At 38.5% G+C, this 17353-nt stretch overlaps 1 protein-coding gene across 2 annotated transcripts in view; it reads right to left on the reverse strand.

The window, feature by feature from the left end:
* The window catches only part of LOC122800784 (collagen alpha-3(IV) chain-like), a 1680215-nt gene that overhangs the window by 1402644 nt on the left and 260218 nt on the right, over positions 1-17353 (reverse strand). For both annotated transcript variants that reach the window (XM_044070045.1, XM_044070046.1), the window contains exon 2: positions 12871-12927. In XM_044070045.1, the coding sequence (XP_043925980.1) occupies positions 12871-12927 (57 nt within the window). The remainder of the gene's footprint in view (positions 1-12870; positions 12928-17353) is intronic.

Below are 17353 nucleotides of genomic sequence, written 5' to 3' on the forward strand. Positions count from 1 at the left end.
GATTTTGTAAACTACTAAATGCCAAAAATGCGTTATTGTGTGCTCTGTGAAATCATCTACTCCAGGGAACTACCACATTGACAATATGCCTCTAAGAGATGACAGTTGTTTTCTAACGTTTGACCAACATGTGCCTATTGTTGTAAGAAAGTCCTTCTATATTGCATAGCTTATAAACAAAAGGATTGTGTCTAGATCTAGAAATGTCATTGCCCCTGTTACTCAGCCCTTATATGGCCATTCATTGAATATAATGCCCCCTTTGGTATGTATCACAGATATACCTTACTAAAAGATACAAGGTCTAACAACATGTCCTACATGACCGACTCAAAGCCCTGTCACTATATTTGGTATCGTACAGACTGTTAGAGATGACCTGTGTCTGGCATGCAAGGCATCCTCTGACCCATTACTGATGAATTTACTGTGCATCAGCAAGTTAAATGCCATCAGAAATACACAGTCTAGGGATGTAAACCTCTTCTGCAACACCAAAAGAATGGTTTGGAAGGAGAGGCATATCTTGAAGAGGATGCCACTGTGGTAGAATGGACTCCCCATCCACATAAAACAAAATTCATCCCCTGTGCATATTCAAGTGCTACTTAGATCTATGGATGAGAATCAGAAAATTTAACCCAGGATTGCCCCCATGGGACACAGGTAGCTCATAAATGCTTTATCCCATGCTTGGGTCCCCTCAAGTTATTTATGGTGTGATCCCAGTTATTCTCATTAGGGGTAACATATACTTATCAACCATGGGATGGGTAAAGCTAATATGTAACCTAATGGAATGGGTTATTTTGAGCACAAAAAGGGGGATAGTCTTAAAATGGCCCACAAGGGCAGCAAGTCTAGTACATACCTATGAACCTATGAAACTATTTACACAGACTTTGTGAGCAGTAAATAAGGTAGTAAAACCTAGTTTCTCAATTGTTTCAAATTCAGCAACTATTCTTTCTTGAATATTATCAATGTTTTGTTAATTTAAAGTGATTGGTATGTGTTCACCTTTCTTTTCTGTTCTTATTCAGTACATAGATGACTTACGTTTTGCATTTCCTTCCATGGAATCAAACAAGAAAGACACCATCCATTTGATTATTTCTTTAGCAGCCCAAAAGGGACAAAATGTGTCTAGAAAAAAAATGCAGTCATCTCTGTCCTGAGTGCATTTTCTGGGACATAATATTTCTGTAGGTGAGGACTCCCTCTCTGCCTCTTAAATTGAGGGTGTTCTAAATGACTTAAAACCCACTATTATTTTTAAATGAGAACTATCCTCTGCTTCACTGGCTTTTGTTCTTGGATCTTGGTATATACTGGTCTTACAAAATTTGACACACTTGGATACTTCAAAACCCCTTCCATTGACATCAGAAACAGAAGCTGCCTCCGTGAGACTAAAACAAGAACCTACCATTACTCCATCTCTAGGACTGCCAGTTTGTGAGAAATTTTTCATTGTCTGTGTATAAAGTACCATCCTATAGCTTATTACAGTAAAGCACTAGACCCAGTAGCTACTGGATTCCTACCCTGTATCAGACCCAATAGCTACTGGATTCCTACCCTGTATCAGACCCAGTAGCTCCTGGATTCCCATCCTGTATCATACCCAGTAGCTCCTGGATTCCCACCTTGTATCAGACCCAGTAGCTGCTAGATTTTCAGCCTGCATCATACCCTGTAGTTGCTGAATTCCCACCCTGCCTTATACCCAGTGGCTGCGGGATTCCCACCCTGTATCAGACCCAGTAATTGCTGGATTCCCACCCTGTATCAGACCCAGTAATTGCTGGATTCCCACCCTGTATCAGACCCAGTAATTGCTGGATTCCCACCCTGTATCAGACCCAGTAATTGCTGGATTCCCACCCTGTATCAGACCCAGTAATTGCTGGATTCCCACCCTGTATCAGACCCAGTAATTGCTGGATTCCCACCCTGTATCAGACCCAGTAATTGCTGGATTCCCACCCTGTATCAGACCCAGTAATTGCTGGATTACCACCCTGTATCAGACCCAGTAATTGCTGGATTCCCACCCTGTATCAGACCCTGTAATTGCTGGATTCCCACTCTGCACCAGACCCAGTAGTTGGCTAGATATCTCTATGCATCGTAGCAGTCCCTGTAGTAACAATTATAGTGGGACTTTCATTTTCTTTAGCATTAGGTCCTTTATTGACTGTTGCTGTCCCTCATGCTATAGCAGCTTTGCTTTTGAAAAAGAATATGAAGCATCTAGCTCTGATGGAATAAATGAATATGAACTATTACAAATGACCACTACAAATACTTCTTTAGAAAGGTGTCCACTGTTAAACTGCTTTGCCTCTAAATATTGAAGATGGACAGCCTCATGTCTCTATCCAAGGTAATATTTTTTCTGCACTGATAACTGTTTTGTGAATTTGTCTCTTTCACTAGCTATTGGTGAGTGAGTACCGAAAACAATAAATATCTCTGACACTATTAATTATGTCTGTGCAGTCATGTCTGTCAAATTTCAATGTTTTTAAAATATAACAGAATGTACACTTAGATTGTTTTTCATTTTTTTCTCTCTGTGCAGTAACATATCTTTCCTTTTGCATGTTTATATAGATATCTACCTTAGCATATCTAACTGTTAAATACTGTAAATGGCAGGATGGTTTGGACTGTGGCTTTAAACGGTCACGGAACCAGCCCACTTATCTGATAACCAAAGTAAATAATTGCAGTTGTGTTTTTCTGGCCAGGTTACAATGTGCTACTGCTGAATTTAATGAGTTTATCTTGGTTCCTTTGCCCAAAGTTAGGCTCTTGTGCTTTTTTCTTGTGGTTTTGTTGTTAGTTTCTGGTATGGTTCATACAATGTTGCCCTGCTTTGTCTTCCTCATCAAACCTATATCAAAAACTATATGTTATAGGTAAAGCAGCATTGCGAGCCTATAAGTCAGTTATTTTCTCGTATAACAAACCTCTGTCAATCATTATGGTGCTTTTAAAGGAAAATGTCCATTCAGAGTTCAACATCAATTTTCACTAAAATTAAAAGCTTGGTTAGCGCATAATTTTGGAATTAAATAAATGAATAAATAAATTAGGAAAGATTCACTCATTAACTGTGTTATTCATTACATGTTTACTTTCATTCATTTTCTGATATCTGGTTATGAGGGAGCCACGTACAGCTTCCCAAAGAGCATGAATAAAAATATGTGGTGATTAAAAATGAAGGACTGAAAGAATGGTCACACAAATGCCATGAAATCCTTTAGTACTAACTAGCTTGCACAAGGGTTGGATTAGTTGCCTACCCTAATTTTAATTGAGACTCAACTCACTGAAGTTTCGACAGTTGAAACAAACCAGTCAAAGCTTCAAAGTGATCAAACAAGGATAGCATGTTTAAGAGGAACATATACCTCCCAGCCTCTTAGTACAAGAAATCTGGACAAAGCCAAAAACAGTGGGGGTACAGAAGCCCAAAAATAAGGAAACCATGCATTTTCTGAAGGATATGAAATCTGAAACTCAAATGTCTGTCAGTCCTCAATGATTTTGCCAGAAAACCACAACTTTTATGAGGAACAGATCAAAAGTCTGAGGAAAAAATCTGGACATTCTGCAAAAATCTGGACAGCTGAAAGGAATGAAGGGGGAACACACCTTTGCTCCTTTACATATATGACTTTCGCAGTCATAAAAATACAGAAAAAAGAAACAGCAAGCCAGAACCCTTAAAATCAGTTAGAACTACTGTTGATGCATGAAAAGAACTGCAGCGCCAGTTTGGGTAATAGAAATTTGCTAACTCGTTCACTCTGCACTCAACCAAGTGTAACAAAACTAGATTAGTTCACTATGTTGACACAATAGAAAGCTTTTATATTTATCTAAATATCTCCATTTTCGTGTGTGTGTGTGTGTGTGTGTGTGTGTGTGGATAGATAGGCAGACAGAGAGAGACACACAGACAGAGTTAACAGTTTGAAACAAAATACTGTGTAAATCATACATCCTCTTTAAATAAAACTTACTAAACTGCCCATTACATTAAATACTACTTATACAAATGAATTCAATTTGCTATATTTTTAAAAATGCAAAGAAAAACAGGTTTAATGGGGTATTTGAGCAATCTAATAGGTAGAAAAGCTTGCATTTACCCACAAAAAACACTTTTTTGGACATGAGGACAAAATCGGGAATTAAAAGGATGGATGAGTGAGATTAAGAGAGAAATTCCAATCACAGAGCATCGGATTAGGTTAGAATTGTTTATAAATATCCTAAATAAATAAATAACTTGTTGATTTATGGAGTAGTAGGTGTTCTGAAAGACATACTGTTTACCTTAGATGTGTTTTTTTTAGGAAAAATTAGAAAATGTTAACTCTGACTTTTATTGCCTCACACCAACCGTCTATGTATTTTGTTCCTTATTCACACCTTCTCAATGTGTCACTGACCAACCTCTTAAACTGGAAGTGATTTTTTTTTAATAAAAATCTCATATACTTAAATATAGCATATACAAGTTAAAAAGTTCCAATTTTGTTTCACCCTTATTCAGATTAATATTTTACAACACTTGTTGAGGGGATAGTGATAAGTTCCCCAGTTTGGAACAGTAGTGGTTGACCAACCCACTAATGTCACATATCTGACATAATAAATACAGCTAAGATAAAGAATACATTCTCTCTGTAAAACTATAGAGTGGCTTTAATACAAAAAAAAAAAAAAACATAACTACTATCTCACCACTGACTCATTAGATGTAGCCCATACTCAAGTAATTGTACAGTTTAACAAAACTGAAGGTGCTCCACTCACTAATGCCTTATTTCTACCTATAGGAATATGCCAGTAACCTAGCCTGACACTTTCTTATACTTCAGAAAAGTATTTAAGGATATTTTTAAATAACTTGCACTAGAGAAAATAATCCAGCCCTATCTTGCTCACCACCCCTTGCCCCTAGTACAACAGACATGCTCACAGACCTAGCCCTTGTACACAGTTCATGGTGACAACCCTCTACAGTTTTTTGTCAATCATCTTCCGTGAAAGAAAAGATACGTTTCAGGATTTAAATGTGACCTTAGGGAAAAAAAGACTGCAATGCCTTTTTTTTTTTTTTTTAATTATTTATTTATTTTTTGTTAAACAGGATTTCCAGTTTCAAATATTGCATTGCATCTTTCAACAAATTGTCATAGTCTAGTTGTGTTTTAACATGGTTTCATTTTGAAGAAGGCTGTAGGAGCCAGAGCATGCTTACTCTATGCTATGTAAAAAACTGATTAGTAAGTACCTGTAGGCACGGTTTACAATACATTGATAAAACCTTTGAAGTATAGTCATGTTTCCCCTGATTGCCTTATGAATGTGTGTCTTCTTTTGTAAAATCACACATAGTTTCACAACGTAATCATACCATTATTTTACCAGTGGCTGTTCTATGATTTAAAAACAACAGAGAGGCACATTTGAATTCAGTCGGATCTATACTCTAATAAGGTAATTAAAAATGCTATCTAAACATCCCTCAAAATTCTAAATTTGGATAGTATATAAAACTACAGTCAGTACTTTCAAACTAAATTTAATTACAGGACAAATAATACACCTATTTGTGCAAATTATAGTTTAGGCTTTATAAGAAGTTTATAACAGCATCTCTTCTAAGGCTTTTTTCAATTAACAGCACAGCATATTTTCATTGCTAACAGTAGGCATTCTTTCTCTGAAACATACTGATGCTAAAGTTAGACTTCCCTTAGCATTAAAATAAAAGAAACAACTGTTAAGAACCTTTAAACACAAATCCCAATATTTATAAAGGTGTAGCATAAGGCAGAAGTTTTATCTCAGGTTTACACATTGTGCTGAGCCAATTCACAGATGGCTCTACTAGTGATTATACCCCTGTGGAGGCCTCTATGTGCAGAGTAGCATTACAGGCAAAGCTTCATGCTAATGCAGTGCTCCAGGGTAGTGGCTAATGCTCATTAGACATGTTCGCTGCACTGGAAATGTCTTTTGATCCCTATATGGAATCACTTGGCTGAGTAAAATTTTACCCTAGGAAGAAAAAGTGAATGCAGTGAATGACAGAAGAATGCTAAAGAAGCTGAAAAGTAAAATCTACAAAATAGTGGTGAGACTAGTTCTTCTGTTAGGCATGGAAACCTGGATAGTGAATGCAGAGCAGTTGAGGAAGCTAGAAGTGATGGAGATAAAGTACCTGAGATGGGTGGTAAGATGGACACTGTAGGCCAGAGGAAGAAATAAGGACATCAGAGCAGACGCCCAAGTAGCTCTAATTGCAGAGAAGGTCAAAGAGAACAGATTAGTATGGTTTGGGCACATGTGCAGTAAAGCAGAAGTCAATCAGGTGAAGAAGATTTGGGGCAGACAGGAGGAAGGTAAGAGAAGACGAGGGCATCCAACAAAGAGATGGATGCTTGTGTGAGAGAAGACCCTGCAATAGTCATACATGACTGTTGAAGAAGTAGGAGAGTGGTATTTAATAGAGAGAGAGATGACAACAGTGGGCAAGACACCCCAACACTTCATGTAGAAAATGGGGAGAAGGGGGTGATGATGATAAGCAGTCACCCACTCACTCCTATGAGAATATCTGCATTAATTTAATTAAGTTCAGCAAAGCGACGGAGGTAGAGGATGACAGTTATTATATGTGTGTGCATGGCTGTAGGGGCACAAATGAGGCTGTGTGAAAGCGTGTGTGAGTGCATGTGTGTATGTGTGTGTGTGTGTGTGTGTGTGTGTGTGTGTGTGTGTGAATGGATGGATGAGGGTTTTCATAACTATGATCAAGTGTGGGGGGGGACTTGTTTGTGGATGAAGTGAATGTGGGAATGAGTGTGAAAATGTCTGGGAGTGTGTGTGTTTCTATGCATGCCTGTGGTGCCTTTGTTAAGCAATGCATGAGCTACCAGAGAGAGCATTACCATGGTTAAGTCTGATAGTGCACTGACTGAATCAGAGATATGGTAAAGAGCCATTACTGAGGTCTTTCTCACCGTGGCTGTACTTCTCACTGAATTTATTTATTTATCCTTTGTTAACTGGGTTAGTCCTACTAGACCAAAGGTGGTATTTATGCTATTAGGGGGGAAACTTGACCACTGCATCTGGAAACTTCCCCTACTCTTTTACTGATAGGTGCAGTAGGATATTTTACATCCACCTGAGCTACTAACAACTCAAGCTGATAGGAGCTCAATTTAACACCTCATGCAAAGGATGAAATACTCAGGAGTGCAGCACCCCCTTATGTTGTACTGCTGTGTCAGCAATCCATCTACTTTGTGTAGGAGTAGAACCCACAGCCTTCTGCACCAAAGGCAAATGTGCTACCTGTTGCATCACTGACTCTGCTCAGAATTTCTCATCAATCACACTTATTGACAAACCTGTTTTGAACAATAAGCACAGGCTGTAAGACTTTTACTGAATCTTAGGGAAAGCTTTTTTAAATTAGGCTGTGGAGTATTCTTATTTTTCATATTCATTTCTATAAATCCTGGGTCACACTTTTGACCTTGATGTCTCTGCACAAAATCATTTACATGTATGCTATGGCTCACCAGTTACTACTGCTTCTTCAGAGCAGTTGGATATCTGGTTTACATTTCATGTGGAGTGCCTTTTGTATGGAGCTTGCATTTCTTCAGAGTGCTAATGTCGGTTTCAGTGTGGTGATCCTTCCTAGTGTCAAATATGCGGTTATGTGAACTGCAGATGTTCCAAATTCTCCCTATGCACATTTGTTACATGACTGTGAGTGGGCTTCCATCATCTGATGGTCTGGAGTCTCACTCAGGAATTATTTCCTATCAATAGTTTGCCATGATTAGGTCTGCCTATCTGTATCCTGAACTGGATGAAGTAAAGATTGAAAATGTATGGATGAAAAAGTATGCAGTACACATACTCACAGATGCATATACACATGCACACACACACACTAGCATTCATGTGCCTTGCATGTAGACATGTATAAATATATTTATATGTACACACACACACACACACACACACACACACACACACACACACACACACACACACACAAGCATCCATGTGCCTTGCATGTGCACATGTATAAATATATTTATATGTACACACACACACACACACACACACACACACACACACACACACACACACACACACACACACACACACACACAAGCATCCATGTGCCTTGCATGTACACATGTATAAATATATTTATATGTACACACACACACACACACACACACACACACACACACACACACACACGCGCACACGCACATGCATACACACAAATACACAATCACACATTTTTGCATTCCTATTATCTTTGAAGCACCACTGTTTTAATTTCTGCAAGTAAATCTTCTAACAAACAACTTTCTTATATCTGAGGACATGCTATAATTATATTTGCCTCAGATTTTATCCCTTTTATCAGGGAAAGTACTTAACATTTTCCAATTATCTGTAATATTTCTTATGGCTTTTTCATCCATTGTTCTTAACTAACATACGTGTACTAAAGTTATTATTCTTAGGTGCCCTTTGACCCCATAATTCAAGCCTTCTTTCCTTACTTGTTTAACTTTCTCCAGCACTTGTTTAACCACCTTTTCTGGATATCCTCTAGTTAAACATTTGTAACATAGACCTGTACCTTCCTTGATAAAATCATTTTCATTTTTAGTTAATCTATTAATTCTCATTAGCTGCTCTTTGATTGTATTATTTTTCATCCTACTATCATGCATACTTCCATAATTGAGATAAGCATTATTTACAGATAATCAGAAAATGTTTAAATAGTTTCCCTGATACTAAACAGGTAGTTAGTGCAAAACCTATTATTGTTAACAAGAGGGGAATACATTTTAAAGATTTCTTTAAATTGTAATTATTGTCAATATCTATACATTGATTCTGCTGAAGTAGTGATTAATGGCAATAAAATTAAAATTATTTGATATTTTACATGTAAATCAAAACTGTGTTTTTATCTAGCCTACTGCTTATCTTGCCCTGCCTTTTATGTCAGCAGGACAACAACAGAATTATATTGTAGAATTTATGAACATCTGCATGCCATGATAGGGGATGGGAATAGTGCAGTTTGTAAATATTATTTCAGTAGTGGGTATAAGGTTTTATTAAAATGTATTGTATTGGATCAAGTTTTTAATTTTGCAAATAGATTTGATGCCGAAGAAGATTTGGATTTGAAGGAGTATTGCTGGCAGGTGAAATTGGATGCCAGTGATCCTCCAGGACTTAATGACAAAAGAGAATTTTATAGTCTATTTAAAACGTAAAATAATTTAACATTAATCAGTTAACCAATTAAGTCATGTGATTCACATTTGTTATAAATGCTTGTTTCTTTGTGTATGGATTTAGTCTGAAGAAGTCATATTGAGACAAAAATGCTAACTGGATATTGTTTTAATAAATGCATTTTTTGAGTATATTTGTTTCATAGCTAATTTGTATTATTTAGAATGCTTTTTATTGAAATTGGCTCTGTGGCTCTGTCCCTCTGTGGTTCTGTCAAGCTCTTGCGAGACAGAGGAAAAAATGCAGAGCTTCTCATTGGCGAGGAACAGACCCACAATGTAGTGACAGAAACATAGAGGGACACAGCACACACATATGCGTGCACGCACGCACACACACACACACGCACACACACACACAATCTGGCATCTCCCTACATCATTTATACACTTAAAGACTAAAATATTGTTCCTCTGTCATTAGCAAGACTGCAGAAAAAACACTGAGCAAAGCTCGGCATTTTTTCCTCTGTCTCACTACACCTACCCCATACACACAAAATCTCGCATCTCCCCACATCATTTACACACTTAAAGACTAAAATATTGTCCCTCTGTCATTAGCGAGACAGCAGAAAAAAACAGCTGTTGATAGAAAATAAAATTTTAGCTCAGCCATCCCTTCATCTCAGTGTATCTTGCCTCTGTGACAGCTAGTGTTTCATTGACTCCATCTCTCCTATTTCCAACACCATACTCTCCCATTAGCCATCTCCACCTCTCTTCATCTTGTTGCCATAGATGGCGCCTGCCTCTCTCAGCAATCGCTACAGGGTCAGACACCAGCACTCATGCAAGTACTGTGCATCCCATACCTTATAGTTACCAACACTGTGCAACAGAGTCCCAGCTCCTGCAGCTGCTCTGGGTATCAGTAAACTACACATGTAGTCTTGGCTGCCATGACAAGACAGTAACATAGTCACTCAAGCAGTCCATTCTGTTACCTTGCTGTCTTCACCTGGCAGCAGTCAAACAATGGTTAAGAGAGACTGCTATTTTCTTATTTATATGCAGCATCAGCCCCAGCATAACAATGTCCAAGAGTCTGTAAAAGAAAGCTCATTACTATTTGCTTATATGCCTTTCCCTTGCTTCTTTAGTTCATCTAGGTTTGCTTTTTAATCTTATTCCTTTTTTTTAGGGGTGGCGAGGGAGGTGGAACAAGGAAAAAAGTGCAAAGGCAATCAGTGTTTTACGTCAGTCTGCAGCAGGTTACACACTCATAAACACACACAGACACACACATACATACAAACTTAGGGTCTTAAGTGCAATTTTGCCACTTTACATATCAGCAATGATTTAGGACAAGGCAGAAAACTGGAAAAAGACTGTGGCTAACCAAATGGGCACAAGGAATACCTGCAAAAAAAGTCTGCTTTTAACAATGTTGTCATAATCAGCCTTATGTCTGGTCTATCAGAAATGTATTGCTTTGCAAACTTCAATTTAGAGTGGGCCCTTCTGTCACATCTGTACAGTATGCCACTGGGAACATCCTAATAATGATTGCATACGTTGAGTACTTTATTGCATAGCGACTCAGTACTCAGATTTCTGTTTCACAGCTCTAGACATACCACTCAGCTGCTCCTGATTTTCATGGACATCCCTAGTTTTGACTCAAAGTTTAGCTCTGTCCCTCTTAATCCCTCTTAAAACTGGTGATTTATGGAGAAACAATGCTGAATTATTCTTAATAAATAATGACAATAATAAGAGAGACATAGACTTCTTTTATTTCAGAAAATGCATATTAATTCACATTTCTAATTTTTTTTAATAGTGCTAATATTTTAAAAGTGTTTCTGATTATTTCTGTATATGTCCTTAATTCTGTTGAGATTAGGGATGCCACCTTTTCAAATGTCCAAAAAGGAAAATTTTTGTGGAAAGGTGGGATTTTACAGGACAGGCCATACACATAGCTAGTGCAAAGTACAGAATATTTTTTTTTTGCCAAAATAAAACCTTATTCTTACATCATTTTAGTTGTTTATGCCATTTCAAATGATATATAGGTGTTTCATATAGAAAATAATTGTTTTACACAGCTATGAAAGAAAAGGTAGGACATGTTTAATGACAGAGGGACAATATTTTACTTAAAAACTAAATAGTAAAAAATAAAAATATAAAAAAAGATTTTTAATAAAGAATGCTTTTAATTCAGTCACTCTAAAAAGTAAAAAATAAGGAAGAAGAGTGAAAACATTGCAAAAGAAACACAGACAAGCTGATTACTGCTACTTCTTGTGGTTCCTCATTACCACAATCAGGCAACTAAAGGCAGCAGCAGAATAGAAAACAGATTTGTTTCTGCCTGCTGTCGGTACAGATAAGGTAAACTTAGAAAGTAGCTAAAATAATGGGTCCATGTTTGGCTACCAAAAAATAAAAAACCCAAACAGAGAAATATCGAACAGAAGACAGTGAAACTGACAATTACCGAACAATGACATCATTGAAAATAAATTCATTAAATGGACATAGTTGGCCAAAACCAGGAAGTAACACAATGCACAAAGTAAGTGAAGGGAAACTACACTGTAGTGCAATCTCGCAGCTGGTATATATAGTTGGGGGGTGAGGGTGACCCCCCCCCCGCCTTGGTTTGGCTGTGTTTACAATGTTGGCTGATTATGGCCATTCTATGACTTTTTTCGATTACATCATTCTTTGGTAATTGTCATTTACACTGTCTTCCATTCGATATTTCTCCGTTTGGGTCTTTTATTTTTCAGTAGCTGAACACAGACCCAACATAACAGGGTGCACATTCACCTGCATTTCTGAAGAATACAAAGTCTGAAACTGAAATGTAACAATATGTTGGATGAACGCTCTTAGTGTTTTAATAATAAAAGTTCATATATTAGGTCTACAGCTTCGGTGGTGGTGTTCATTTGGTATTTTGTGTGTTCTTGGTTTTGCTGTTATCTACGTTCACATGGGTATTTCATTATTTAGTGACTTCAATCCTTAGAGATTTGTCTGAAAACCAAAACTTTTATTATGAACAGACTAAACATAAAATGCAAAAATCTGGGCATTCTGTGAAAATCTGGACATGTGAGAGGAATAACAAGACATAAAGAGACTGATTTATACTTATTTTTCTGACAGAGCTCACTAAGTGCTTTAGAGTCTTGAAAGCAGGTAAAAATATTAAGTGATTTTTTTCCCTATAACTAGTAATACATGTAGCAAATAAAAGCTCCATGCACTACAAAAATTATGACTGGGTCTCTGATCATAACCTTTAATTATGTGTTCCTGACATGGATGCCAGGATTCACCGCTCTAGAGGGGAATTTCTTGGCATCCGCGCCTCGAACACGTAATACGCAGGTTATGATCGGTGACCCCATCATAATTCTCTGTGTTATATAGTACTTACGCCTTTCAGTATTTTCGTTGGAATTCTTCAGCTTTGGAAAATGTGTAATTTTGAAAACTTTGAAAAGTACACGCAACTTACCTTGCTCCCTTTTATTCCTTCACAGTGGCATTTAGATGTCCCAGGGCAAATACAGTCCTAAAAGAGAAATATTTAGAAATGATTATTTCTGTTTTGTCCATGAATAACATAAGCAAAAAAAGTAATGCAATGTCTACATTACACTGACATAACTGCAAGCCGTATTTACATTACTAGGCATTCTGTTGCCAGCCCAGATATACTATGGAAATTAGAAAAGGCTTACAGTTTGCGTTAAGCTTTGTATGTACTGGGCAGGTCTGATACATGATGTGCCACTGAGTTACAGATTATAAATGCAAAATAGGCATTTAGGGACAGGCTAGCAACAGAAAGTGTGTAGAATAGTACTTCATAAACCATGCATAGAGATGAGTGTGAATGATATACTTAAGGGAAAGAGAAGCTATGATATAAACATTAAAAAAAGAAAATTACACTCTGTTAAAGAACTGCATAAAGGAACTGCAGAATGAGTAGATGCCATAATAATGATTGTATAACTGCTGGTCCAGGTATACTACAGTAAATGAAAATTAGTTAAGATGTAAGAGAAGAAAGCACACTCTAAAATGGCAGTAAATATCAATGCATATCCCCATAAGTACAGGTAGAGTTACTGCTAAGTTTTCAGTCAGAAATTACAGACTTACAATTAGCTAACAGATCCTGGCATACATGGAAGCCTGCAACAGGTATGTTCTGTCAAAGATAATTATAATATTTCTAGATATAGTCCACACAGAGGGGTATACAGAGCTCGGGCTAGTTCCATTTCAGACACTCCACACAGTAACACAGGTGTGTATTTGCCCACTGGGAAGTTTTAACATTGCTCGACAAGATGTGCCTGAGCCTATCTTTGAATCAGTGTCATGTGTCAGCATTATACTGTGTACAAAACATTTGAAGAGTGTAAATTATTTTATAAATCATACCGAACCACAACTCATTTACACAATGCCAAACATGTACTTAACAAGTAAGCTAAAACGTGCCTGTTATAAGCTACTCACAAATATGATGATTTCTGCAATTAAGTGTACAAAGTGGAATGAGCCATGTTTCTGCTGTAATCTGACATGTAAATATATGGTTTACAGGTTCATAGGTTAAATCTAGGCTGTTGATCCAGTGGAGCATTTGTAGCCTAGTCACACGATCCCACCCTAAAATTACCAAGACATGGAATACTACCATAACCCATGAAACAAAGTACTTCTACCTAGCTTTGATCCCTTTCCATAAGGGTCTGAGGGGCAAGACCAGGAATGTAATTACAAATTGTCCCTATAGTCATCCAGGTAATGCTTTAAAAGGGTCAGGGAGCTATTACGCTTTACATCCACTGGGAGTTTATTCCATACAAGTGGTATTCTCTGTGATAGATAACTATCTCATCAGCAAGACCTATTTATGCCAGAGTGGAAGTTTAGATCTCTTGAGCAGGTGTTTAGGGCACTATCAAATTTGCAGATGTGTAGGAGGTTGCACAGGGCTTGATTTTTTGAAAGTCTGTAGCTAACACAGAGGTCCCCTCTCAAGAGTAGATAGGAAATCAAAAAGAGTGACAACAGTTTAAGGTGGTCAGTGTAGCTCAAGAAGAAGATATCCTTGATTGTTTTAGTAAGGAAATGCCATGATCTGTCCAGCTGGGTCATGTGCCTAGATAAATACATAAGAAAGAGGCATTACACTCAATTATTGGCCTGATAAGGGAGAAGTACGGGGGATGATAACTTTCTTGGATATAAAAGATATTCCATTGGTGGTTACTCTGCCTATATAAAGGATTTCCAAACAGTGGTCATATGGTAGTCAAATGGTGTTCAATTTCTATGAAAGTACTCAAGTCCGTAATGACTGTGTCAATTTTTGGGGGAGAGGGTGACACCTATGTGATAGATTTTCCAAAAGATACAATGCTGCATTTCTTATCATTTAATTTGAGGTTGTGGTATACACACAGCTTGTTGTACATGGTACACCAGTTCAGAGAATGTAGATGTCAATAGAGATATTAGGAGCCTTTATGACAGCCCTGAGTTTGAAATCATCAGGAAACTTTGTCAGCCACAGGCCCTTTGTGTCAGTCTTAACATCTTAACATCAGAGAAGTATATACCAAAGAGGAGTGGTCCCATGAACAATTTCTGGAGGCCACTGCTGTTAATTACTATTTCAGAAAAGAGCATGCTTCCAGCACAAATAGACTGGGCTCTGTCAGTCAAACAGGTTACTATGCAGCAGGTAACATAGTGGTTTACATTTAATTAGATTATCCTAATGATGCCAAAATATGGAATGGTATTTAAGGTATTCAGTGTGAACCAATCTGCCTGAATCTAATGCCACAGTGACCTGTTCAAAAATGACCACCAAGTTCAAGAGGAAGGATCTGGCTTTAACAAACCCAAACTGGTTTAGATCCATGGTTTGGAGAGTGCCTATGTCCTTTGTAATAGGTTCTATAGTAATGCTTGCCACTGTTTTACTGATAAGTCTGGTGAGTCTTATGGCTCTAAAGTTGCCCATATCAGTTGTGTGTCCCCCTTCCTGGAGTGGGATGAGGACAGCAACAGCAGTTCCACACACTTCTGGATCAAATTTGTCGAAGAGGCTGAGATTGAACAGACTTAATAATGAATATGGCTGATAATGTTTGGTGCTAACAAGAAGGCAGCCTGGCAGATTATCATGACCCATGGAACTAGTTTTCTCAGGCTTACAGAGAGCACTTAAGACTTGGTTGGATGAGACAGGGGGTGGGGGTGCCATAGGCATGGCAATGTTCTGTGGATAATTAGGTGGAGATAGAGGAGTAAAGTTTGGGTTGAATTTGTCTTCATAGGTTCATAGGTATGTACTAAGCTAATGGCCCTAGAGCCTATACAAGCCTAGCCCATAAAAAATTGCCCAGGCAACGTGCCACCCGATGTTAGTTCACAGTGCCCCTATCCAGTAGGGCAACTGGAATGAACCCTGGAATGAACTTTCTGTTACCCATCCACTTGTCAAGATTTCTTTGGAAGAGGGCCAGCAAGGTGCTTTGCTGGACATGAATGGGAAGCTTATTCCAGAGTATGAGCAGTCTTTGGGAGATGATCCTGTTCCTCCAGCATGTTCTGTTAATTGTGGTAATGAGGTTGTGATCTCTGGAGCATGTGGTGTGGGGGGATTGGGATTTCTTTAGGTGTAGCATTTCAAGTAGGGCTGGGCTGGACATGGCTTTGTAAGTCAAGCAGAGATCACCTCTAAGTAGACGATAAGAGACTGAGAATAGCTGAAGTTTCTTGAGTCTGCCCATGTAGGGCATGTGTTTAAGGCCTAGGATCCTTTGTGTGAGGTACTTTTGTGGCCTCTCCAGCTGTTGTAGGTGTCTGGTCAGGTACATGCCAACTGGGGCATTATATTTGACGATTGGTCTAATGAGGGATGAGTAAAGTGGGATGATGACCTCTTTCTTCCTGGATGCAAAACTTTTGGTTATAAGATGTGCCACATAGAAGGACTTTCTGACCACAGTGGCAATGTGTTGGTCAAAGGTGAGGTGGCTGTCAACCTGGGTGCCCAGATCTCTTATGGCTCCTTCAGTGTTCAGTGGGCTCCCATCAATGTGATAATTCATGGGAACTGTGTTTTTTCCAAAGGGGATGATAATGCATTTTTTGCATTAAGCTTCAGACCATGGTTCTGACACCAGTCATTGGTCTAAGAGAGGCCCATTTTTAGGATGTCTGCATCACTTGGAGAGTTGATAATGACTCCTAGCTTGCAGTCATCAGTGAACTTGGTCAACCAGAGTCCTTCTGTGTTGGCCTGGACTTCTGAGAAGTAGATGCCAAACAGGAAAGGGCACAGGACTGAGCCTTATGGGACTCCACTCATGACTGGTCGACAGTCTGACTTGGAATATGCAACTTTTACTCTGTGGATCCTATTTGTGAGCCAGTCTGCAACCCACCTAGTGATGTAAGGATTGATGCCTAGTTTGGTGAGTTTATCAAAGATATCTGAGTGGGGAATGGTATCAAAGGCCTTGGCCAGGTCAAAGTAGGCTGTATACACTGCCTTACCCTCATCCACAGCCTTGGTGACTGCGTTGAAGAAGTCAACTAGGTTCAGCAGACAGGATCTCCCCTTGACAAAGCCAAACTGTGTGGGGTCAAGAGTTTGGAGATTGCCTATATCTTTATTAAGCAGCTCCATGAAGATGCGATCCATAGCTTTGCATGCCTGACTCATCAGGCTAATGGGGCGATAGTTCCCAGAGTCTGTAGTTGCTCCCCCTTTATGGAGCAAGATGACTGTAGCAGTGTACCATTTGTTAGGGACATAGCCTGAGGTAAGGCTGTAACTGAACAGGGCACACAGATGTGGTGACAGTTCATTTTGTAGCTCATGTAGGATGCAGCCAGGGATATTATCAGGTCCCATGAATGCTGTATTCTTGGCTTTGGACAATGCAGCTTTTACCTATGCC

This window comes from Protopterus annectens, chromosome 4.part1 (genome assembly GCF_019279795.1).
Source record: "Protopterus annectens isolate FY-2018-M chromosome 4.part1, PAN1.0, whole genome shotgun sequence".
NCBI lineage: Eukaryota > Metazoa > Chordata > Ceratodontiformes > Protopteridae > Protopterus > Protopterus annectens.